The sequence below is a fragment of the Lentinula edodes genome (assembly GCF_021015755.1).
Source record: "Lentinula edodes strain Le(Bin) 0899 ss11 chromosome Unknown C8R40scaffold_97, whole genome shotgun sequence".
NCBI lineage: Eukaryota > Fungi > Basidiomycota > Agaricomycetes > Agaricales > Omphalotaceae > Lentinula > Lentinula edodes.
Window position 1 is genome coordinate 23,591 of NW_025764403.1, and position 23,297 is coordinate 46,887.

The 23,297-nt window shown below is 46.4% G+C and overlaps 8 protein-coding genes across 8 annotated transcripts; 3 read left to right on the plus strand and 5 right to left on the minus strand.

Moving 5' to 3' along the window:
* Positions 1-131: 131 nt before the first annotated feature.
* C8R40DRAFT_1075405 (isocitrate dehydrogenase) lies at positions 132-1,857 on the minus strand (the record flags this gene model as incomplete). Its single annotated transcript, XM_046226858.1, has 8 exons — positions 132-161; positions 218-725; positions 777-913; positions 964-1,227; positions 1,297-1,437; positions 1,488-1,553; positions 1,610-1,704; positions 1,758-1,857. The coding sequence occupies 8 exons, from the start codon at positions 1,855-1,857 to the stop codon at positions 132-134; spliced, it is 1,341 nt and encodes a 446-aa protein (XP_046078790.1).
* A 684-nt stretch (positions 1,858-2,541) lies between these two features.
* On the minus strand, positions 2,542-4,232 carry C8R40DRAFT_1178769 (FAD dependent oxidoreductase family protein; the record flags this gene model as incomplete). Its single annotated transcript, XM_046232923.1, has 2 exons — positions 2,542-2,832; positions 2,883-4,232. 2 exons carry the CDS (start codon positions 4,230-4,232, stop codon positions 2,542-2,544), a joined length of 1,641 nt encoding a protein of 546 aa, XP_046078791.1.
* Positions 4,233-5,009: 777 nt separating this feature from the next.
* Positions 5,010-8,104, plus strand: C8R40DRAFT_1137643 (5-methyltetrahydropteroyltriglutamate-homocysteine S-methyltransferase). The gene is made up of 8 exons (XM_046229439.1): positions 5,010-5,118; positions 5,170-5,311; positions 5,364-5,531; positions 5,583-6,567; positions 6,618-6,856; positions 6,907-7,180; positions 7,235-7,588; positions 7,644-8,104. The coding sequence occupies exons 1-8, from the start codon at positions 5,082-5,084 to the stop codon at positions 7,737-7,739; spliced, it is 2,295 nt and encodes a 764-aa protein (XP_046078792.1). The 5' UTR covers positions 5,010-5,081; the 3' UTR covers positions 7,740-8,104.
* A 425-nt stretch (positions 8,105-8,529) lies between these two features.
* C8R40DRAFT_919667 (uncharacterized protein) lies at positions 8,530-10,301 on the plus strand. The gene is made up of 8 exons (XM_046236678.1): positions 8,530-8,738; positions 8,795-8,959; positions 9,023-9,071; positions 9,128-9,160; positions 9,220-9,437; positions 9,491-9,572; positions 9,625-9,739; positions 9,795-10,301. The coding sequence occupies exons 1-8, from the start codon at positions 8,699-8,701 to the stop codon at positions 10,167-10,169; spliced, it is 1,077 nt and encodes a 358-aa protein (XP_046078793.1). The 5' UTR covers positions 8,530-8,698; the 3' UTR covers positions 10,170-10,301.
* A 422-nt stretch (positions 10,302-10,723) lies between these two features.
* On the minus strand, positions 10,724-13,385 carry C8R40DRAFT_919695 (FAD-binding domain-containing protein). The gene is made up of 14 exons (XM_046236680.1): positions 13,035-13,385; positions 12,862-12,981; positions 12,661-12,792; positions 12,585-12,602; positions 12,459-12,524; positions 12,247-12,405; positions 12,038-12,195; positions 11,699-11,972; positions 11,417-11,632; positions 11,237-11,359; positions 11,148-11,181; positions 11,043-11,094; positions 10,954-10,988; positions 10,724-10,890 (listed from the first exon to the last, which is right to left on the minus strand). The coding sequence occupies exons 1-14, from the start codon at positions 13,290-13,292 to the stop codon at positions 10,826-10,828; spliced, it is 1,710 nt and encodes a 569-aa protein (XP_046078794.1). The 5' UTR covers positions 13,293-13,385; the 3' UTR covers positions 10,724-10,825.
* Positions 13,386-13,848, minus strand: C8R40DRAFT_919694 (uncharacterized protein). Its single transcript, XM_046236679.1, has one exon. It carries the CDS (start codon positions 13,717-13,719, stop codon positions 13,480-13,482), a length of 240 nt encoding a protein of 79 aa, XP_046078795.1. The 5' UTR covers positions 13,720-13,848; the 3' UTR covers positions 13,386-13,479.
* Positions 13,823-16,772, plus strand: C8R40DRAFT_919713 (peptidase S8/S53 domain-containing protein). Its single transcript, XM_046236681.1, has 2 exons — positions 13,823-13,828; positions 13,881-16,772. The coding sequence occupies exon 2, from the start codon at positions 13,978-13,980 to the stop codon at positions 16,579-16,581; it is 2,604 nt and encodes an 867-aa protein (XP_046078796.1). The 5' UTR covers positions 13,823-13,828; positions 13,881-13,977; the 3' UTR covers positions 16,582-16,772.
* A 27-nt stretch (positions 16,773-16,799) lies between these two features.
* C8R40DRAFT_1269549 (uncharacterized protein) lies at positions 16,800-19,117 on the minus strand. Its single transcript, XM_046234022.1, has 3 exons — positions 18,959-19,117; positions 17,977-18,909; positions 16,800-17,919 (listed from the first exon to the last, which is right to left on the minus strand). The coding sequence occupies exons 2-3, from the start codon at positions 18,798-18,800 to the stop codon at positions 17,103-17,105; spliced, it is 1,641 nt and encodes a 546-aa protein (XP_046078797.1). The 5' UTR covers positions 18,801-18,909; positions 18,959-19,117; the 3' UTR covers positions 16,800-17,102.
* Between the last annotated feature and the right edge of the window lie 4,180 nt (positions 19,118-23,297).

Below are 23,297 nucleotides of genomic sequence, written 5' to 3' on the forward strand. Positions count from 1 at the left end.
GAGGTACACAACAACGTGAATATTGTCCTACACATCAAAATGGAACGTTTAGGCATGCCCTTGCTTCCACATATAGATACAACAGTAAGGACTGGTACAGTGTAACATGCTAGATATGTACAACTCTCTGCTTAATTACTCAGCTTCTTCAGGAGTTTGGCCTGGCATAAAAAAGGTTATCAGCAATTTGCGATATAGAGAAATACGACATTCTTACATTGACAGCATCCATATACACATCCGTTATGACCCAATGTTCCCTCTTCATATCCTTTCCATGAATCGCCAATGCCAAATCTTTCGTCATCACACCGTCCTCATCGATGACCTCCACACAAGACTTCTCCAGTTTTTCACAAAAGGCCTTCAGTTTGTCGTTCCCGTCAAGCTTAGCTCGATGCAGCAGACCCCTTGTCCAAGCAAAGATTGATGCGACAGGGTTCGTGGATGTCTCATTGCCTTTCTGCCACTCACGATAGTGACGGGTTACAGTTCCGTGTGCAGCCTCAGACTCGACAACTAACCCATCAGGGGTTATCAACTCTGAAGTCATCATTCCAAGAGAACCAAATCCTTGTGCGAGGATATCAGATTGGACGTCACCGTCGTAGTTTTTGCATGCCCAGACAAAACCACCAGACGACTTGATGACTTGGGCAACCATATCATCGATCAAACGATGCTCATAGTAGATACCAGCAGCCTCAAAGCTAGACTTGTATTGCCTAAAACATAACACAAGTTAGCAAAGAAAACGCGAGAATGAAGTTACTCACGACTCATAGATTTCCTGGAAAATGTCTTTGAAACGACCGTCATACTTCTTCATGATGGTGTTTTTAGTGGACATGAATAATGGCATTTTTTTCGATAATGCCATTTTGAAGGATGAGTGAGCAAAACCTTGGATTGACTGAAGAGAAATCAGCCATCGACAACACTTTCTCAGCGGCGTACTCGTACCTCATCTGTGTTGTACATGCTCATAGCGACACCTGGACCTTTGAAGTCGTACACATCAAGGGTAGTCGCTTTTGCACCATCCGCGGGAGTGTAGATCAATTGCAACTTTCCAGGACCAGGAGCAACAAAGTCGGTTGAACGATACTGATCACCAAAGGCATGTCGGCCAATGACAATGGGCTTCACCCAACCCGGAACGGGTCGAGGAATACGTGTGAGGATAATAGGCTCGCGGAAAACCGTTCCGCCAATTAAGTTACGGATCTAGGCAGTGAGAGGGATGAGTGAGAATTTTGAGTATGGAAAGACGGATCGGAGAATAATTGAGCGCACAGTTCCATTCGGACTCTTCCACATCTCTTTGAGATTAAACTCTTTGACACGAGCTTCGTCCGGTGTAATTGTCGCGCACTTGATTCCCACACCGTACTTCATGATGGCCTCGGCGGAGTCAACGGTAACCTGGTCGTTGGTCTGCAGAGAGCCATGAGGGGCAGCTATTTCTATAAACGCGTTCTGCGTACCTGGTCGCGGTATTCTAAGCCAAGGTCATAGTATTTGATGTCGAGTTGAAGATACGGAAGAACGAGCTACCAATCGCTTGTCAAATGACTGTGAACGTTAACAGCATTAATTGTTGGCTCACCTCTTCGCGAATCTTTTTCCAAATGATTCTGGTCATCTCATCTCCATCCAGTTCAACCACCGGGTTATCCACAACAATTTTCTGGAAGCCAGCTTCTATTGAAGGAATTAGACTCGTTCCCGAATACAGTTGATAATACAAAACGCACGTAGTCTGACAGAAGAAGTGAACGTTCGTTTTGACAACGGAGTAAGGGAGCTTCTAAGAAGGTGTCCCGATAAGAGGCCGAGTCTTTGTGCTGCTGCCATCCCTAGTAGTGGTCGAAGCCTCTGTAAACAACCTGCTTATGAGTGCCGACGTTTGAAGAAGTAACGTATGGCCACACCAAGTAAGCGGATTTCGGCCGAAAGATTATTCAAGTCTTTCACTCTCGAGGGGACGGAAAAAAAGAAAGCCGAAAGAAATGCAGTCTGACTCTAAGTGACGGTTGACGTGGATGATTCACGCAGCTTATCCCGGTAACAGTCTCTTTATACGTTTCACCTTCGATAAGTAGCGCGGCCATGCAATCTACAAGTATAGCAAGCCATCTGCCTCTAGAACCACATACAGTATGATAGATGATGCCGGATGATAGCTCCTTGTTGCCTAGTTATTTAAGTATGTATTCGGGGCAGTAATCTGAGGGTCAGCAGGACCCAGAACATGTGTGGTCGCGATGTTATGCCGAGCCATGCTATATATGTCATTGTCTGGCAATGAATGGGAGGGTTGGCCCAGGAATGGCGAGAAAAGCAACTCCTCGGTTGATTTCGGCCCTCGACTTTTCGATGCTGACCATTTTTGCTGTACTATTCTACCGCTGCGATGGCTAGATGCTCTGCATAGACACATATGTGTACTTTGGGTAACAATAATACTGCAGCGGGTTTAATTCCGTCCATGATACGCTGCAATAGCCATACCTCCAACTGTCAGGTCATCAAAGTTTCCTACGATAGCTCAAATCCCTGATACCCGTTATCTGCGGCCTCTGCGCACTTCTCAAGATACAAGGGTAATCCTCCAGAGAAGGCCAACATTTCAACGGGTCTCGTATTAGTAGACGCGAGGTTGCTTCCAGTGTACCAAGAACTTTCACATTTATGCCATAGTCTTTTCGATGCGATTTCGAGGATGAGATAGCGCCAAGCTTCTTCTGCATCTCGCTTGGTTTCAATACGAGTGTAATCGTTGTCTTGCAAGAACTTGAGGCAATCGGTGATCCAATCGCTTTGTCGAGGCTGTTGAAAAACATTGAGAATTGAACTGTAACAGCAGGCATATCGCTTACAATGACACTAGTAGAATTGGCTAGCACAGACGGGGCTTGGGGCCCATAAACAAAGAATAGATTCGGAAAATCCGAGGTCGTCATCCCAATATTAGTGAAGACCCCATTTTTCCATTTTTTCCCGATAGAGACGTCGTTGCAGCCACGTATATTGATATCAATGATAGCACTAGTAAAGCTATCGAACCCTGTGGCAAGGACGAGAATGTCAAACGTGTGGATGGTACCGCCTCGAACTGCAAGTCCGTTTGGCGTGACTTGCTCTATAGGAGTCTCCTTCACGTCGACGAGCGACACATTTTCTCGGTCAAAGACTTCAAAGTAGCCTTGTTCCAGGCCAGGTTGCTTTATCCCAAAAGGATGGGGAGGAATGATAGGCGCCAGTTTTTCGTGCAAAGCGGGATTCCGAATACGCGCTCTAACCTTCGATCTCCAGAAAGCGTAAGCTTCCCGGTTCACTGTTTCGTCAGAGAAGATATCTGGATAGTTTCCTAGCCAAAAGTGGAATCCACCAGCTTTCCATTGGCTTTCCCAAAGTAACCTTTGCGCTTCCGTTGTGGCGGAAGTGAAAGGGATAGGTTGAAACTCATACAAAAAACCAGCAAAAGTCTGAGGTAGTCGACGGAAGATATGATTATAGAGATCCATTTCTTTCATTTTGACTTGCTCCTTCTCATCGAATCGGCTTTGGTTTATTGGTAAAGCCAAATTGGGAGTGCGTTGAAAAACTGTGAGGTGGCGGACTTGGGAAGCAATGTTCTCAATGACTTGAATCCCACTGGAACCAGTGCCGATAACGGCGACGTGTTTTCCCGTCAAATCAAGGCCCTCCTGAGGCCAATGAGAGGAATGAAAACAACGTCCTTCAAAGGTTGAGAGATCTTTGATATTCGGAATGAGGGGTTTACTTAGACTTCCCGTGCACAGAATGAGAAATCGCGCGCGAACGAAGAGTCCACTTGCAGTCGAAACGTTCCAGAGATGTGAAGGCTCATCCCATTTTGCGCCTGTAACTCGCGTATTAAAGTAGATGTCGCGTTTGAGATCGAGTTTATGGTCGACATAACGGAAGTATGCCTGAATTTCCTCCCCCGAGGGGTACTTGTCCTTCCATGTCCAATCCTTCCACACCTCTTCCAAATCGTACTGATATATCACTGCCTCACAATCAGTGCGAACTCCTGGATATCGGTTTATATGCCAGGTGCCACCGATACCAGAGGCAGCTTCGAAAATCTTCACAGAAAGTCCGAGGGCACGAAGGCGATAGAGCAGGTAAAGACCAGCAAATCCTGCGCCTACGACAAGTGCATCTATACAATCAAAAGATGCAGGAGTATGACCTGACATACTGATAGAGATGGGAGGGAATTTGTGTGTGTGTAAGGTGGACTTTGGGATTCTTAAAGTACTTGAAGCGAGTAAAAATAAGTCTAGTGAGTCATGAGTGACATTGGTGACATCGATACGGAGACGAACAATGGAAAGTACCGAATGACGAACGTCGAGCCGGGTACTTGGGGGGGTTATAGTACACGTATGTATAGCGCGTGGAGTAAAACATATCTACACGACAGAACGTCGAGAGATGCTGAGTAGGTAGATTTTTGGCGGGTAAAGTCTCCGAGTTGATTGCAGTTGAACAGCACTCTGTGGTGAAGGAATTCCTGGATTCGCTGAGTGCTATGCAGGTGAGGTCTCTGGGTCACCCGGCCCACCAATACGCGAAGGACGATTGGTCAAGTATTTCGACTGTTGACCAATGAAGGCATGAGGGAATAAAAGCGCGCGCCGCTTGATAAGTTGTTTGAGTCTCTTCATTGGACCAGTATTGAAGCATGGCAATAAAGAAGGGGTTTTGCGAGCAAAAAACCAGTGACAAGCCTTCAATTTCGTAAACCCTTATCCACAAATCCCAGCACCCATCCATTTCACGAGTACCACCTCCAGATACTTGAAGAGATATCGCATAGATATTATCATGAGGTCTACGTCGTTCGAGGCTAAGTACTTATAGACGGTGTTTGAGACGTTGCGTTACGTGTATCACGACAAATGATGTTGTAAAAACAGAAAATGTCGCGCTACAAAATTTAATCACTTACGTAATTATATCTTGAGGTTAAAAAGCTATCGATCTTGCTTTCACACCACCTTCATCTTCCCTCATCCTTTCATCTTTTCTTTCTTTCTGACATTATGGTTGCGTCCAGTGTTCTTGGTTTCCCCCGTATTGGTGGGTTTCGTCAATGAATGACAATTCTGTTGCTGATGAGTTTTTGTTCAGGTCCGAATCGTGAGATCAAAAAAGTCGTTGAGGCCTACTGGGCTGGCAAGACCAACGCCGAGGAGGTCACCAAGGTCGCCGCGGAGGTCAAAAAGCTCAACTGGACTGAACTTCAACAACGTGGTGTTACTTACATCCCGAGGTGCGATGATTGAGTCGATTATCGTTATCTCATCATCTTTCAATTTTTTCAGCGGTGACTTTTCGCTCTACGATCATGTTCTTGATCACTCTGCAGCATTCAATGCTATCCCCAAAAGGTATCATGGCCTGGGTTTGTCCCCTCTCGACACCTACTTCGCTATGGCGCGTGGACGTCAGGCCGATGGGGTCGATGTACCTGCCGGTGAGATGAAGAAGTGGTAAGTCTATTAGCTTACATACAGTTCAATTTCGCTAAAGATTATTTGAAGGTTCGACTCCAACTACCATTTCCTTGTGCCCGAGCTCGATGACGCTGTTGAATTTAAGCTCAACTTCAACAAACCTCTCGAAGAATTCAACGAGGCTAAGGCCCTTGGCATCACCACTCGTCCCGTCGTCCTTGGTCCCATCACCTATCTTGCTCTCTCCAAGGCTACCAAGGAAGCGAAGGCTGACTTCGAGCCCATCTCCTTACTCCCTAAAATCCTCCCTGTGTACAAACAGCTTTTGAGCGAGCTGAAAGCTGCTGGTGCCGAGTGGGTTCAAATTGACGAGCCCATTCTCGTCACTGATAAGGGTGCCAACTTTGAATCACAGTATGGTTCTGCGTACCCTGAGCTTGTCGCCGTTGCGCCCAAACTCCTTCTTACCACCTTTTATGGCCGTCTCGAATCCAATGTGAACTTCATTGCTAAACTCCCTATTGCTGGCCTCCACATCGATCTCGACCGTGCTCCTGAGCAGCTCGAGAAGGCCATCAACGCCGTCAGTTCGACTCCGATTGTCCTGTCACTTGGTGTTGTATCTGGTCGTAGCGTTTGGAAAACTGATTTCTCAGCTGCTATCAAGCTGGCTGAGAAAGCTATTTCCGCTCTAGGTGAAGACCGTGTCATCGTCGCTACTGCTTCCACTGTCCTTCACATCCCGGTAACTCTTGCTTCTGAGAAAAAACTCACTGAGGAGCAAAAGGATTGGTTTTCCTTTGCGCTTGAGAAGGCTTCCGAGGTCGCTACTATTGCAGCCGTTGTCTCAGGATCTCAGGATGCTGCGGTCGCCGCTGCTCTGGAAGCCAATCGCACTTCCATTGCCAAGCGTCGTGACTTCGAGAAGAACTCCGATGACTCTGTTCGCAAGCGGGTCGCCTCTATCACCCCTGACCAGTACGAACGGAAGAGTCCCTTCGCTGTTCGTCTTGAAGCACAAAAGGTCCTCAATCTTCCCAAATTCCCTACCACCACCATCGGTTCTTTCCCGGTAAGGATTGTTTTTCAATCGTCGCGTTTGTCTCTTATCTTTCTCTGTAGCAAACTAAGGAAATTCGTCAAGCTCGCGCCAAGCTCGGCAAGGGTGAAATCTCTGAGGAAGAATACGAAGAGTTCATCAAGAAGGAAATTGAATCTGCCGTTCGCTTCCAAGAGAAAATTGGTCTTGACCTTCTTGTCCATGGTGAGCCTGAGCGCAATGACATGGTGCAATACTTTGGAGAGCGTCTTTCCGGCTTTGTATTCACTCAAAATGCCTGGGTCCAGTCTTATGGTTCCCGGTATGTTCACATCCATCACGATTAAAGCTTCTTAATCAACTCCGTTTCAGTTATGTTCGTCCTCCGATCATCGTCTCGGACGTTAGCCGAAAGGAGCCTATGACTGTCCGCTGGAGTCAGTATGCTCAAAGCCTTACTAGTAAACCCATGAAGGGTATGTTGACTGGACCAGTCACTATCTTGAATTGGTCCTTCCCACGTGTCGATATCTCTCGTGAGCTTCAGGCTCAGCAGCTTGCTCTTGCTCTTCGTGATGAGGTTTGCGACCTCGAAGCTGCAGGCATCAAGGCTATTCAAGTCGACGAGCCAGCTCTACGTGAGGGCGTGAGTGTTCTTTCTGACAAGTTATCCTTGTTGAAGACTAAACCATGCCATTAGCTTCCTTTACGTCGTGCTGACTGGGATTCTTACTTGAACTGGGCCGGAAACACCTTCAAGCTTTCGACTGCTGGTGTTGGCGATCATACCCAGACCCATTCTCACTTCTGTTACTCCGACTTTGATGACATTTTCCCTCAAATTCAACGTCTCGATGCTGATGTTATTTCTATTGAGGCGTCTAAGAGTGACATGAAGCTCATCAACACCTTCAAGCACTACGGCTACTCCAACAACATTGGTCCCGGCGTTTATGATGTCCACTCCCCTCGTGTTCCCGGAGATGTCGAAATTCAGGAGCGTATCAAGGCCATGCTTGCCTATCTTGACCAGTCTCTTCTCTACGTCAACCCAGTAAGCATTCTATTTCTTGTTCGACAATACATGTAGGTTAACCTTCTTTCTTAAGGACTGTGGATTGAAAACCCGTGGCTGGAAGGAAACCGAGGCTTCTCTCGTTAGCCTCGTTCAAGCCGCCCGCTGGGCTCGGGAGAATTATGTTTAAACGATCAAACTCCGCGCTTCAACAGCGCCCGCAGATCCGTTAACTTATAGCTGGAGAATTGTCTTGCTTGTTGACGTGTACTTGTGGGTGGATATTTCATTGGGCATTGCTTTTTGCTAAGCTGAGTATGATGATGCTCCTTTGGATGTGTACTTGAGTACGTTGGGTTTTCGAAGTGACTGTTTGTACTTCGACATATTCAGGGCATGTCGCGAGGGGGTTTTATGATGAATTTGTTGCTGGGGAGAAAAGTATATAAGTATGCAGTTCGTCGGATTTCAACAATCCTTGTGTATTTTTTGTTGTTCATTGTATCGCTAAACATCGTTGCATCGTGAGGTAATGAAATGCTCACATTTTGCTCCTCGTTGGACTCGCTGTCCCAAGTTCGCAACTGTTCCAGACCATATTCATGGTTAAATTTTTTCCGACCAGCGTGGAAAGTCTCAATAGTTTTCCTTTTTCTTTCAATGACAGCAGTGTACCCGGGTGTGCCTCTTCATTGAGATTCGGCAATATCATCTGCAGGGCTCTGCTGGGTTCTGCAGGGTCTTTCAGAGATGATTTCTGACGATTCGGACAAAATCCGACGCCTCCTACGGACTTCCCACTTTCTATTCTAGGCTGATGAAGCCAGTGAAGGCTCGCCGAAAGGTCAAACACCACTTGTACAAGCTTGTACAAAGCTTGATGCATTGTCTAGCGACCAATCTCTGACCAACTGTACATTCCTTGTTTCCGCCGAAGGATTGACCAAGATGCGCCTGTTCCGATCTCAGTCCGATCCTCTTCGTCCCTACATCAAGCCGCGCGACTAAATTACTGAAGATTGAGATAAAGACGCACGCCGTCCAGAAAAGAATCTCAAGATTTCGGATGATTCTTTTTAATAAGAGTCAAGATCACAAGGATGATAGTACTATCATTCAACCCAGTTTTGTTGCTTCATGTAAATAGTGATGGTTCAGTGGGTGCAGCCCAGCTCGACGACGAACCGTAGTGCGTACACTCATCTTGGCGACTGCGGTAGTACTGACCGAGCAAACAAACACCAGTTGTCACCACCATTCTCCTTGGCATAGCTCAAATTTTGACACTCTTCAGGATTAATATCCGCAGGCGAGCTAATCGTCTGTGGTGGGACGATGCATGGGCTCTTTTGACTATGTTTCTTTCTCAACTTCTGCTCATTGCTATGTGGATACGGACTGATACTCCCGGTGCGTAGTTGACTTGATCAATTAGGAAACCAGTGTACCACAGATTTGACTCGTAAATGACAGGTCTTGGACCTCTCGACGAATCCCATTCTGCTCGCATCGTGGCATATTGGTTAGTACTAGAAACATTGCGTATGATTGATTCTGCTAAAACTATTGTCTTCAAAGGCTTGTCTCAATTTCATTCACATGTACGCTGTGGTAAGTGTAGGGTTTACTAGATTGTATCAAGCTGATGAGCAATGAACGGGGATGAACAGGTCTGCCCGGATAAGTTTGATCTTCTCCGTGATTCGACTTATTCCCCCACTATTCGTGTTACGAAGGGTTTCTGAGTGGATGGCGGTCATTTTTTTTCTCATGTGGGCTGGCTCCCTCATTCAAAAAACATACATCTGTGCTTCGGATCGTTCTTGGTACCAATTGTCAGCTCCACAATGTCATCTTGGCCCGGACGTCGCAATCGTCGAGCTCGTTAGTAGGTGTCCAATCGTCCTTCATAAACTCTCAACTGATTTCATTATGTTACAGCCGATCTCTTTGCAGATGTGGTTCTCGCGGTTATCCCGATTCGTTTGCTGGCAGGTGTCGGTCTTTCACCTGACAAGCGGAGGTACAAAATCATGGAGTGAACACTCCTAAACGTACTGAAGCTTTTATTTCAGAATGCTATACATGATGTTCTGCGCGAGTTTACTCACGAGCATGGTCTCCATTATTCATGCTGTCTTTCTTCTTGGTCCCTCAGGTCTCCTTGAAGCAATCACCGCTCAAGCTGAAGTAGGCCTCTAATTTACATTCCGTCTTACCACCCACACTGAATAGACGTTGCCAGGCTGGCACTGCGCTAATGGTAGCAAATGTTGGAGTTTTGTCTCCCTATGTGTATCGGTTGATGAAGAACGGGCAAGACTTCGACAGCCAACCGTACACGTATTACCCCAGTTTCCATTCCAACGGGGAGGTGCACATGCGAAGAATACCTCGCACCCCAAGCCGGACGGCAGCCTCCAGCGTCCGATTCCATTCTGAGACGCAGGCTGATTCCTTATTAGTGTCGGCAATGGAGCTTCAAGTACCCGAAAAGGCTAAGACGGAGCCTTCATTGGCAGTGACACTGGAATCGGATTTCGAAACACAGAAGTCAGTCGTTGTCTATCCAACTTCTAGTCCTACGATCTGGCATTTATCCGGTTCGTCGATGGGTTGAGTGAACGACCGCCACGCCCTTCTACGTTATAGATATGTATGTACCCCCGCCCGATGAAATTATGAATTCAACTTGGCACCGAGCGTCTCCTGAGGATGATTCAATAAACGTTTGGCAAATTAGTATGAGGTCCATGTGTTACTGGGTATATCTATGTAACTAGGCTCCACTATCGTGGACTGCACCTTGCTTGGGAAAGGATACATTTCACTTAAGTTGATACTGAAACTGGTATGGCAGGAACTAGGGAATGATGCAGGATTTATGTATTCTGAATGTCTTTGTCAAAGTGTAGATTTTAGTTCAAGTATCAAGCAAAAGACAGTGCACATAAGGTGCACTGCAGAATATATGCACTTCAAAAGCCTTGTTAATTCGAGTGGAAATAACGCGGCGCAGCACACAAGGTGCGCCGCAAAGCGCAGAGTTCACTTCAATTGAAGCCCAAGATGTTTGTAAATGTTTTGCAAAAGTATGAGGCCAAGCACAGCCAAAATGTGCCTGCACAAAAGTACTTAAATTCCGCAGTGCAATAGACCTTGCAAGCAAGGTGACATGAGGTGACATGCAACAGGCCAGCAGTGCTCAAATATTGGGCCACATACTATTCATTTGCTAAATACAGTAAATGAGTTTTCTATATGCTGTATGTACTATTAGTAGTCAGTCGAGATATTGAGATAACAAGAGTAACGTTCGTCTGCTGGACCTTGCCATCCGACTTCAGAAAAATAAAATGTTCTTCAGTAAGGGATATGCCTATAGCAAGAACGAAGATACTAACCACACATCCAGCAATCAAGTAATTTGAAGGGATCACTGTAACCAAAGTTCAGCACACCATTCTCATGACAAGGATGTAGATTCGTTTACTATTTATTCTTCAGTTCAAGCAGAGCGGGATAGTTGTCACCCCAAAAGGTTACTGAACGCATATAAGCAGTGACTTGAAGGAAGACGGACATCTAATGACTCTACCTTCGTGGTCAGGTTCATAGGGATTCGCTTCGTTCTAGCAAAAAATAGTTGGTTAGCTATCTGCATGAAGGTGAACGGACTATACATACAAAGTATGCCCCAGAGTCCGGCGCAAGCTCTCTCATCCAGGACGTAATGTTGTTGACAATCTCATACTGGGCATACATTGTCTCGAGCGTCGCATTGTAAAGCATATTTTCATGAAAACCAATCTGTCCGGATTTGGATCAGTAGTTATTTTGGGGCCATATATGTACTAATAGACTGACCTGCCAGAGGGAATTCCGCCACGCCGGAGTGACGCTCGTTGTACCCTCGGTATAGTTGTACAAGAAGGGTGTTCCTTGAATAATATACGGATTAACAGCATAAGTGTCCACCATTTTGACCATGAGGTCGACCAACGCTTCTTTGCCATCGTCGTCAGTAAAGAAGGGGTCAGTTGGAATAAGACGGCTTCCAAGGATTGTCTGAACACCAACACTCTGGGAAGGCAGCATTCGGATGATGTTTTGGTAAGATAAAGCATATGTGAGAAATGGATCACCCACCGCTTCAGCCGATTCAACATATTTAGCGAAAAATGTTTGCCACGAAGCTAGATCTTCGACTACCGCCGTTCCATTCTGAGCCAAAGCGTAGTCCACAATAGGTTGAACAGAGGCTTGTGCTTCTTCCAGGGTTAACAGTGGGTTAACGTTAATGAGGCTCGCAGGGCCCATATGGCCACCCCATCCCTCTTGTCCCCATTTGTATGAATTATTCACCAGTAGTTCGAGAAATCCCCGTGCGTTATCCGCGGTCTGATTGAACGATATTGCAGCCCTTTGAATGAGTAAGAATCAGTCTTGGCCTCGAACATGGATCAGAAGGTCAAAGTAAATACGTACACTCGCAAACTCATTTGGGGCTCAACCAGCATTGTCGATTCGAGCACTACACCGAATGTCGATCCAGCACCTCCTCGCAGCGCCCAGAACAGATCTGAGTTTTGGAACTTGTTGACAGTCCTCAAAACGCCGTCCAAAGTGACGATCTTGTATTGAAGCTACACTGCAGTGAGCAGGCTATAGAAATCCATCAAATAAACTGTACTCGCCACACGATCAACACCAAGCCCATAGATGGGCGAAAGTATGCTATGTCCTCCTGCCTGGACCCAACCCCCACTTGCGGCAATTGTTTGGTGGTACCCACCGACGACAGTAATATTGTTCTCCTCTGCAAAGGCATATACGTCTTCGAATGGAACTCCTGCCTGCAAATGATACATGAATGCAAAGATTGCACGATGAAATACATAGGACAAACCCCAATGGTGATTGCGGGGTAAGTTTCATTCCCTCCTTCAGGAAGAAAAACGGCGGAATAATTCAGCTGCGGGATACAACATCTTGAGAAGACGATTCAATCAAGATAGTCAAATGAAATACAGACTGAGTCTAAATTCCTGGTCTACAAGTTCCGGTGTAAGTGGAATAGTGTTACAGATGCACGAAAATTATGAGCCCACCCAGAGGGACAATGAACCGAAACTGGAGCGACCTTTATAGTCATGACCAGAAGCCTTTATTGAGAACTGTATACCGGTTTCATTGACAAACGATAGCGCTGCAAGAACATCGTCCTCGCTTCGGACATCAATCTACATAAACAAGATCAGAATAAAAATGATTGAGGAGCTGGTAAATCAAAGATGTGCATGTTGACCCACATAACGAGAGGCGATAGCTCCTTGCCAGCATTCGTTGTCTTCCCAAGCTGTGGGGTCGCTAGGATCATTCGAGTTCAACAGACATCGTTGAACGGTTGACTGGCAGGTTTCCCATTGCGGCTGCAGGAACATCTGATTAGTCCGCATTTGTCATCTGAAGCCAAAGAAGTTACCAGCATGTGGGCGCTGTAGTGGGTAGAGCGAAAGTCCGGTTGAGTATACCCTTGCTGCACCATTGCACATTCCGTCGCGTTAGGTGTTGACGGTGACCCATTCACTGTAGAGAAGCATGACGCCGCGAGAGGGAGTGAGGTGTAAAGGCGACCACCAACGGTCTGATTAAGTTCAGCCCATTGTGCATCACTGGGAATAACTGAAGCAGCGACGCGTCGAAGGAGGAGACCCTGTATAGCGATCCCAAGAAAAAACATTTTGCTGTCGCAAAACTGGAAGGGATAGTTGCTAAATGACGAAAGGGGGCTCTTGAACAAGCGGTATAGAAATGTAAGGCTTAAGTACCCTGTAGCGACCAGGGAGCGGAATATCTCGAAAACCAAGGGCCACAAGGACGCGCGATATCGCACAGGATCGGAAACATTAGGCCGCGGTGAAGTAGGGTCAGCTTGTGCCTGGTAACTCGTGAGATATTACAGGCTCAGGAGGGCTCAGGGTTTTATGGGTTCTGCCTGATATACATATATAGCTGAAAGTTCGGTTTTGTGGAGAAAATGTATTCAATTTAATTGTCAGGAAGAGAATTGAAAAATGCCTCCGAATACCGAGGCATGTGACTAGTACCAAAGATTTCGTTGGCGCCTGTAGCAGTAGCGCAGTAGCACCCTGTAGCACCCGGGCCATACTTCCGCGCTCGCTTCAAAACACACTTTCCGGTCCCCCGTCTACATTGAGAGTCAATCTCCAAATTCCCCTGTGCTTCCGAGTGACGATTGGCTTCCTGTGATACATTGTTAGTTTCCAGTTCCTTTGTGTGAGCATGGAAATAACACGTAGCACAATAGTCCCAGGTGTCTTTGTAACACAGGGTCGTGTAACCTAGCACTGGAGCCAGCGACATTGGTAGCAGTGTGTCATTCTATCACAACAGTGCCAATACAAATGCTACTACCAATACCCATCTTCGCTCTCCTTTCGGTGTCGTGGACAGTATCTGCGTCTGTTCGACGTGCATACGATACTCACGACTACTACGCCCTCGAAACTGACTTGGAACCAGAATCCTTCTCAACTGAGCTTGGCGTAGAAATTGTTGAGCAGGTTGGAGAGTTGGCAGGTTTTTGGCTTGTTAGGGCTGAGAAGAATCTGCAGAGAGGACTAGAGGATGATCCCATTCTAGCACGATATAATGCTATACAACCAAGTTCAATAAAATCTTTGACCCTCCAAACCCTTCGACAACGCAGTAAACGTGCGCCGCCATCTCCCTCTGAACTCGCCTCTAAAATGGGTATCCAGGACCCACTCTTCCCTGAACAATGGCATATCCTCAACCCAGAGTCCCCAGAACATATGATGAATGTCACTGGTCTATGGGAAGAAGGCTACACTGGCGTCGGCGTAATATCTAGTTTGATTGACGACGGTTTGGATTACACATCTGAAGATCTCGCGGCCAATTTTGATGCTGTTCATTCACACGACTACAATGACCACGAAGACTTACCGACACCAAAGCTTCCTGAAGATACTCATGGCACTCGGTGTGCCGGCCAAATAGCTGCGGTGAAAAACGGCGTTTGTGGTTTGGGTCTTGCCTACAACTCTCGTGTTGCAGCCGTCCGAATTCTTTCCGGGACCATAACCGATGTAGACGAAGCCGCAGCTCTCAATCAAGGCTTCGACGAGGTTAGCATCTACTCTTGTTCTTGGGGTCCCCCGGACGATGGACGCACGATGGACGGTCCAGACTATCTCATCCAAAAGGCTATTGTTAATGGCGTCAATCGCGGCCGACAGGGAAAAGGAAGTATATTTGTCTTTGCAAGTGGGAACGGCAAAGGGAGTGGGGATGAGTGTAACTATGATGGGTATACGAACAGTATATGGAGTGTCACCGTTGGCGCTGCGGATTGGACCGGACGGAGTCCATACTACAGTGAAGCATGTGCCGCCAACATGATTGTCGCATATAGCTCCGGGAATGGAAAGAGCATTGTTACGACAGACAAAGGAAAGAATCAATGCAGTCGCGGTCACGGTGGAACATCTGCTGCGGCGCCCAACGTTGTTGGCGTGATTGCACTTGCCCTCCAAGCCAGACCCGAGCTCAGTTGGCGAGATATTCAACACCTCTGTGTACGCACTGCGATACCTATCAATTACGATCCATCAAGTACCCTTCCGTCTTCTCCCTCTGACACAGATTATGAACTTACAGCCGCACATCGACCATTTTCTTATGCTTTCGGATACGGTGCAATTGACGCCTACACCTTTGTTCACGCCGCTCTCAAATGGGATCTTGTTCCCCGCCAAACTTGGATTCGGACACGGACCGTAGTGTTAGGTGACGGTAAAATGACAAAGGACAAAGTTTTTAGTGGGGGGATACCATTTGGGCAATCCAAGAACGGCGGGGAAGTAAGCGTGAGCAGTACGCTGGAGGTCACCGAGAAGATGATGAGCCGCGCTCTATTATCACCTCAGGGCCTTGAACATGTAAATGTGAGAGTATGGATCGATCATCAGCGAAGGGGAGATGTCCGCGTCGAAATTGTCTCGCCAAACGGCATCAAGAGCATTTTGGCGGGTGTTAGTAGTGGTGGTGAAGGAGGAAGAAAATACGATAAAGCCAAAACTGGGTTTCCTGGCTGGCTCTTCATGAGTGTCAAACACTGGGATGAGAACCCCCTCGGGACATGGACCATCACAGTGTCGGATTCTGTGAATACCGATTTCACAGGGAGATTTTTAGGATGGAATATGGTTTTGTGGGGATCAAGCACAGATACCAAGACTTCTGCGCAAGAAGACAAAAACAAGTACGAAATACTGATGGAAGGCGATGATGTATTCCCTCCTCCCCATGGCAATAGCGACGAGGATGAGGACGGGAACGTGACTATTACGGTTACTGCCACAGAAACGTTGGCAGGGTCAGCCACTAGAATTTACACCAAACCTACACATTTCCTGAGCACGGATGTGTTGGAGGTTACAGGTATCAATGACGATGTAGAAGCTTCTCCTACATCCACATCAACGTCCGCTTCATCCTCCCCGTCATCATCATCCAGTCTTGGGAAGATTTTTTCCTCCCAAAGACCCATTTTCGCAATCTTCGAACTTATTTTCCTTATTGCTGTCGGTGTGGTTTTGTATGTGTTTTTGTGGCGTCGGAGAAAACAAGGATCGAGTGCGGACTACGAAGCGCTTGCAGGTCAGAATGTAGCGATGAGTCGGATACCGGGAGATCGGGACAGGAGTGGTAGACCTGGCGGTCGGGGAGAAATGTATGAAGCTTTCGATGGAGGAGAGGATGAGGGTGAGGATGATGAGGATGAGGAAGCGGGAGTTGATCAGCCTATGCTCCCACGCAGTGCCCGTACGCCTCGTGAGGATCCTTCGTCAGCGGCAATAGGACAGTCAAGGTATCGAGATCAACCTTCGGAATCGGATATACCTGGTAAAACACAGGAAAGTATGAGGATACTTCCAAAGGATGATGACAGCGGGAGTAGTGGAAGCTGGGAACATACATAATAGCTGTACATTGTAATTCTATTGCTCTTAGTATTCTTGCTGTTTGCTGCCTTTCGAACAACCGCCAATATGGCTGTACAAGTGATTTTCGTTCCCTTTCCTACAACATTCCCTTTCGAGCCTGGGGAAACCTTGTGTCCGTATATTCAAGGCACCTGTATAAGCCTGCCACCGAAGGAATTTTCATCGGGAATTCAGATGAATTACTACATAGACACCCTCTGAGCTATAGTGTAACGGGCCTTCGTCTCGAGCAGCTGACAGTCATTCAAACGCAACCAAAATATTTGATTAGAGAGTACAGAGATTGCGCGTCAAGCACACTAGAACAACACTAGGGTATAACAAGGCTCCGATTCGTGGAAGGAATAATGGGCGTAAAAGTATATAGAGTGTAGATGCAAAATCATAGATGTCTGTATCGTCAGTTAGAGAATCCATTCAACTAGCAAAAGAGAAAAAGAGTCGGGGCCAAGACCCACTCTGAATTTAAGCGCAAACATCTCCATCCATTCGTCATTTCATCCACAGGGCGACCTGTTTTCCGCGTCTCCAGTACTCGCATGACCCTCGTGATCGTGCTGACGACCCAGTCCATATAAACTTGCGTAGAACTTGCGCCAGTCGATCAAAGAGGTGCACCCTGCTTCTCCTGAAGACTCTGTAGAAGCTTTCGAACATTGCTCAGGTATCACCGCCTCCGCAAAGAACCGATAAATATATCTTGTCGACGCTTCGTTAGTCCAGTGCCCAGAAAGGTGAGCGGATTCGGGTCCCGTCTGTGTAATCATTGGAAGACGGTAATGATCATCATTCTGGCTGTCGTCTGAATCGTTATCAGTATCAGTTTCAGAATCAGCTAATTCATGAGCCATGGTCTGCAGCGTCTGGGGTTCTCCCGGCATATTTTCATCGTCATGATTGTTTTCCCGTATTCGTGTGCTCGATGAGCTATCCTGATCTCGAGACATGGCTGAGGAATTACGATGATCCCAAGATGGAACTCTGCTAGGCAACATTGAGACTCCGAACCGCCGGCCTTGCTCAATCTCGTTATGTAGCTCAGGCGTCAGACGAATGGTATCGGGAGGACTTGGTGCAGCACTTGGCGTTGAACGTGTAGCCCTAGGCGTGGTCATGGCAAGAAGATAATCAGCGACCCTACTTCTGTAACGTATTGCATCTGGGTCTACGGGAGGCGCACGCGCAGTGGAAGTAGAAGTAGGTCTGACAAATGTCCGGGGCGGAATAGGTGATAATGGTACATGAGTGGGAGGAGGAAATATTTTCCTCAAGGCGCTTGTGCAGGGAGTATATCGCATTCCAAGAGGTGATCCACTAGCAAGGGAAGGTACCATTAGCCACCGTGAGGTAGATTACCATTGTCAGACTCACCAAACAGCACAACCGACAACCTCCCTCTTGCACATACAGGCAGTCGAAATCGGGCCAGGACGCCGTCTCGCAAGCTCATCGATACTCATGAATCGTGTATCATGTCCGAGCCCCGTCTCCGTTGCTTCGCCCGGATCATCTTCGTAATGTATAGGTACCACGACACCCTCGACAGGTTCTGAGACAGATGTCCACACCATTACACCATTTTCAGCGTCTTCGCCGCTAACATCTAGCTCTTCTTCATTAAGATGATTAGCGCTACTGCTATGCTGCGCGCGCGTGAGAAAGGCAATAACTTGAGCCGCAGTTGGCGAGTATGTAAAGCTGGAGGGAGGATGTACATGGAGGGAAGCGTCTATGTGCGGAAGTCGTTGCGCCATTACACGATCGTGTACCAAAGTTCTCCCTAAGCTCTGTGGACCGGAGGCACGGGTTTTGCCTTTGAACTCTGTGCATTGAGGGGAAGGATGCGGAAGAGAAGAAAGAGGGAATATGGATGGTCGGAATGGAGTTTGTGAAGAAGGTTCAGCCACTGGTTGATAAGCAGGGGTATCACATTCCCTACAGTATAATTGTAGGTAGTTATCCTCCTCATCTAGTAAATTGCTTGTGTTATTCAAGGCCCGGGGATCTTCATATCTATGCACATTGTCAAGCCTGACCGCACCCCTCCGACGCAGTCGAGATGATTCTCCTGAGCGTAGTAGATCCGAGAGAACGATGGAAGAATCAGTATCCTGGATAGAAGGCGTAGACGAAGGGTGCAGAGACGCGTGAGAGTTGGTACTTGTGTTCAAACGCTGGCGGTAAGTTATTGGCATGGATATACAGTCGATGTCGATAGAGTAGCAATGGGATTCAACCAGAATTATTGTTGTCAGTAGCGTGAAAGCGTGAAGATTCGTAATAGTTGGTATAGATATAGTATGGCTGGCAGGCATGTTAGCAAAGACATTGAACGAAAGACGGACATACATACCAAACGGTCCAATGAGAAAATATGAAGGGAGTCCAAGAGGTTAACCAGGTCTTTGAAGACTATGATAGAAATGTATATGGAAGTAGAACGTCGAAGACGAAGTTCAAACCTCTGAGTAACAGATCACGGACAAGTGACGCAATGGCTTGGTTCCGTTCGGCATCAAAATTCAGAATCCCCAAAACTGATTAGTCGGAGCTCCTCCATAATGCTACTAATCAATATCCAATCGGCGCCGGCGAGTGGCAGGGCCCGCTACCTTGAAAGTTGCAAGGGCCCAATATGCTGCTTGCAAATTCACCTGCGAGAGCTGCTCAGAACTCCGTTCTTCACTCTTCTCGCAGGAAGAGGAGGACAACGTATTGTTATTGTCTACTATTGTCTACTATAGAGGCTTGCAGAGGCTGCAGAGTTAACATCTATAATACAAAATCTGATTGGCTATACAAAGCACAAAGACAGTTCAAATCTGCAAAACTGTATTTTCGGCTAAGGGTTCGAAAGCAGTCAAGAGCACTTCCCAGCAGTGAAAGCACCCAGAGCATGTTGCTTTTGGTGCTTTTGGCACTGGGATCTGCTGGGATCTGCTTGCAGCCCTTAACCAAGTTTTGCAGATTTGAATTATGCACCTGGTGCTTTTTGGCATCTGCTGGACTCTTTTTTTTGTTGCTCACTGAGTTACTGTACAGACAAAGGTAGTGAGTGGGTGGAGCAAAGTGATGCCCCAAGCAGAACTGAGCTGCCTAATGTGCACAGGTCACTGCTAATAGAATGTGAAAGAAACTTCAGTATTGTAGTGAAATTAAATGACTGAAATTGTATGACTAAAACATATGGCAGGACATTTGATGGCAAAATCAAAATGTTGGGGGTATAAGATCCTTCTACTTCTAGAAAGGTAGCAGGAATATGTAATAACTACATCTGCAAAACTTGGATATGATCCTAGCAAATCCTAGTGTGTGTCCAAGTCCATGCCTTGGTACTCCGAGATCTACCATTTATTGTAATCTCTGCTTTATTGTTCTTTCTTGCTACACATTCCCTTTCTACTTAGCCTCTTCCTTCTTATTCTCTTCCCTGAAGACACTATACATATAACTCCTAGTAGTTAGTCTGGTGCTCCGCTCTGATGCACCAATTCGTAGCTATAAATACTCCTGTACTATACTGTAGTTCTTCAGTTTAATTATCATCTGTCGCCCCGGTGACACACCTAAATTTTGGCTAGACATCTATGCAGTGAATTGTGACACTTTCATGCATAGATTTGTATCAAGAGGACTGTAATTGAGACCCAGATTGACAGTCAAAGTCAATACTGAATCAGTCTAATAGTTGAAGGGACCCTATACCCATACTACCACAAGTTGGTCAGTTTACTCATCCCCGATACTACCTTCAGATAAAAGTCTACCTGTTTGTCAAGCAGGATTATACCAGACTCAGACTACATCTGAAGGATAACCATTCACATATGACATACCAAGGGTATTCTTATTGGACCTTACACTGGCAGGAGTTTGGAAGAACTTACTCAAGTGACCATGAGTTGAGGATTGACTCGAAATGACTCTCTAGAACTCAAGAATTGTCAAATACACATTCTAGAATGAGATCATGCATTAATCTAAAAGACTGCAATTTAGTCTAATAGACCAATCAGGTTGCATGGTTGAGGAAAATGACTAGAACAATGATTGAAGTACTGCAAGGCTCCAAAGACATATCAAATGAATGTCAAAGAGTCCTGACGTAGAAAATATTGAAGAATACAATTAAGTGAATACTATGCATAACTCCCTTGATAGAGTATAGGCACAATGGGTGTCTATTGAAAGAGAGAAGTAATTGGTTTAATCCAGATGAATCAGATTGATAGGATTAGAAATGAGGAGAGCTGATTTGCCTCTGGACGAGGTGACAAACAATCAAAAGAAGTGTTGAACAACAATGACAGCTGAACACCATTCAAGTCATTCTCCAAAGCAATTAAATTAAATGAATATTGAAGTACCTACCTATGTTTGGAGGTATACTAGAATCTTGGAACCATTATGGACCAAATAAGGACATGTAGATTCAAATTAAATGATATCTGAACAAATGTAGAAGTTTCCTTGCAGTTCCGAATGTTTATATTATTAAATTAATTGTACTGTGTGACTCTATATCCTGTATGTATAAATAGTGATCCAATGTATCTGGAATACAAGTGATTTTGGGACGACGTTGCAGTGCTAATCCGTAAAAAGGAAAGACACACTCCCGCCAGACTGAAACCTCTTCGCTAGTAGCCATTTGGGCCCAACACTTGTGAGTATAGGAACATCGTGTTCTGCTCCTTGTGACTACGAGAAGTTATATCCAGCTGTTGGGTATTCTTTGAACTTAGGATCAGTCGTTGGTCTTAAGGGCAAATCACACTGTGTGGTTGTGCCAGCACATAGTTCTAGCCCTCTGTAGGGGTCTGTGTGTTTCGGTTTTAATTTACTTTGATTCAAACCCCCAATTCTTGATATACCCATATCAATACCACTAAAACACCAATAGTGCTGAATCTACATTAATCAAAGGAATATACCAAATCCTTAGAACAATTCAAATTGATTGATCAAAGCTTTTACCTGGCTCTCAAAGCTTTGCGGAACCTTTGACAATGCTACCCCTTGTTATTAAATAAATTTGATAGCAGTGAACTCGCATATTGTGTATTAGATTGGTTGGTTGGAGTGCCCATTTGATTCCTTCCTTTCTCTTTTACACAAAAACGAGGCAAGCTTGTTAATGCCGCTAGTCCCCGGAGATTGAGAGTAGAGAAGGAGAGAGCCCGAAGCAGCCAAGTCGGAGCAGCGGTAATGCCGACAATAAGGAGCGAACCAAAGAACTTATAAGTCCTGAGGTTTAGAGTAAGGAGAACGTCAAGGCAACAAGCCTGAATACTTAGAGGACAAGAGAAGAAGATCTAGGATGATATAAGTTGATAATGAAACTGAGGGACTACAGTATAGTACAGGCAATATTTATACCTACAGATCGGCACATTGGAGCGGAGTGCCAGACTAACTACTAGGAGCTATACATGTAGTACCTGCAGGTGTCATGAAGTCTAATTGTCAAGTTCATGCCTCTGGTCTCCATTCCGCCGCTCGGTATTCCGAAGATCTACCTTTTATTGTAATCTCACTTTTATTGTTCTTTCTTGCTACACATACCCTTTTGTTCTAGTCCCTCCTTATTGTCTTTTACTCTACCCTGCAGGTACTACTCATATAGCTCCTAGTAGTTAGTCTAGCGATCCGCACTGGTGCGCCGATCCGTAGATATAAATACTGCCTGTACGCTACTGTAGTTCCTCAGTTTAATTATCAACTTAGATTCCCTCCTTAACTCTGTGCTCCTCTAAGTCTTCAGGCTCATCACCTCGAAGTACTCTCTACTCTACCTTAGGACTTAGACGTCCTCTGGTTCGCTCCTCGTCACCGGCGCTACCGCCGCTCCGACTTGGCTGCTACTTAGCCCCTCCCTCTATACTCTTGATCTCTGGGGACTAACGGCGTAACGGCGGTGTTGTTAATAACTTCACTACTGTCCCACTCGTCTTCCGCACTTAGACACCTTGTGGCTTTGGCATGGTTACACGGTGTACATGAACTTAACAGTATAATTAAACTCAATCCGTTAACATCGTACTGACCTATCATTTTTTATGCCTCCGAAAACTCGAGCTCAATCCAGAGCTAACTCCAAAGAAAACACTTTCTTCACTACAGCCCAATCTTTCGCCCCATTCTCCGAATCTATTTCTGCCATCGGTCAACCACGTCGCCGTAATCGCGGTTTTGGTCCAGCCACTGTCCCTACTACGTCGACTCTTCCTGAAGCCATGGAAGAAGACCAACAATTTGAGTACAGCACCTTGTACACTGGTGACGGACAACCTGTCCAAGTCTTGACCCCTCGCCGAGGACAACCCCCCGTGGTCGCTCCGGCTCGGGGCCGTTCAACTACTCGAATTGAATCTCCCATCCTCCAAGCCATAGCTCGTCGTACTGGTAAACAACCTCAACGTCGTGCTGCTTCAGAATCTCCTCATGACCCGCCTCCTCACTTCAATCTGGACGCTGGTGATCACAATGATCAAGACCCTCCTGTCGACCCCGACGATCCGGGCGCCGACAACAATCATGACAACCTGGATGACGACTCCGGCGGTTTACCGCGTGGTGAGCCTGGTGACCCCAGTGGACCTGGTGGACCTGGTGGTCCCGGTGGTCCCGGCGGTCCTGGTGGACCTAGTGGATCCCGTTCTCCTATCTCTCCTGACATCCCCAACGAG

Bases quoted from the DNA above. Each gene is read 5' to 3' on its own strand.
- C8R40DRAFT_1269549 (XM_046234022.1), bottom strand. From the start codon at position 18,800: ATGCCAATAACTTACCGCCAGCGTTTGAACACAAGTACCAACTCTCAC. The intron at 17,920-17,976 runs GTGAGTCTGACA...TTCCCTTGCTAG, and splicing joins GTTGTCGGTTGTGCTGTTTG to TGGATCACCTCTTGGAATGC.
- C8R40DRAFT_1137643 (XM_046229439.1), top strand. From the start codon at position 5,082: ATGGTTGCGTCCAGTGTTCTTGGTTTCCCCCGTATTG. The intron at 6,857-6,906 runs GTATGTTCACAT...ACTCCGTTTCAG, and splicing joins GTCCAGTCTTATGGTTCCCG to TTATGTTCGTCCTCCGATCA. The intron at 7,181-7,234 runs GTGAGTGTTCTT...CCATGCCATTAG, and splicing joins AGCCAGCTCTACGTGAGGGC to CTTCCTTTACGTCGTGCTGA.
- C8R40DRAFT_919694 (XM_046236679.1), bottom strand. From the start codon at position 13,719: ATGGCCCGGGTGCTACAGGGTGCTACTGCGCTACTGCTACAGGCGCCA.
- C8R40DRAFT_919667 (XM_046236678.1), top strand. From the start codon at position 8,699: ATGGTTCAGTGGGTGCAGCCCAGCTCGACGACGAACCGTA. The intron at 9,161-9,219 runs GTAAGTGTAGGG...GGGGATGAACAG, and splicing joins TCATTCACATGTACGCTGTG to GTCTGCCCGGATAAGTTTGA. The intron at 9,438-9,490 runs GTAGGTGTCCAA...ATTATGTTACAG, and splicing joins CGCAATCGTCGAGCTCGTTA to CCGATCTCTTTGCAGATGTG.
- C8R40DRAFT_919695 (XM_046236680.1), bottom strand. From the start codon at position 13,292: ATGTTTTTTCTTGGGATCGCTATACAGGGTCTCCTCCTTCGACGCGTC. The intron at 11,095-11,147 runs GTAGAGTCATTA...ATATGCGTTCAG, and splicing joins CTATGAACCTGACCACGAAG to TAACCTTTTGGGGTGACAAC. The intron at 10,891-10,953 runs GTTAGTATCTTC...ATTTTTCTGAAG, and splicing joins ACTTGATTGCTGGATGTGTG to TCGGATGGCAAGGTCCAGCA.
- C8R40DRAFT_919713 (XM_046236681.1), top strand. From the start codon at position 13,978: ATGCTACTACCAATACCCATCTTCGCTCTCCTTTCGGTGTCGTGGACA.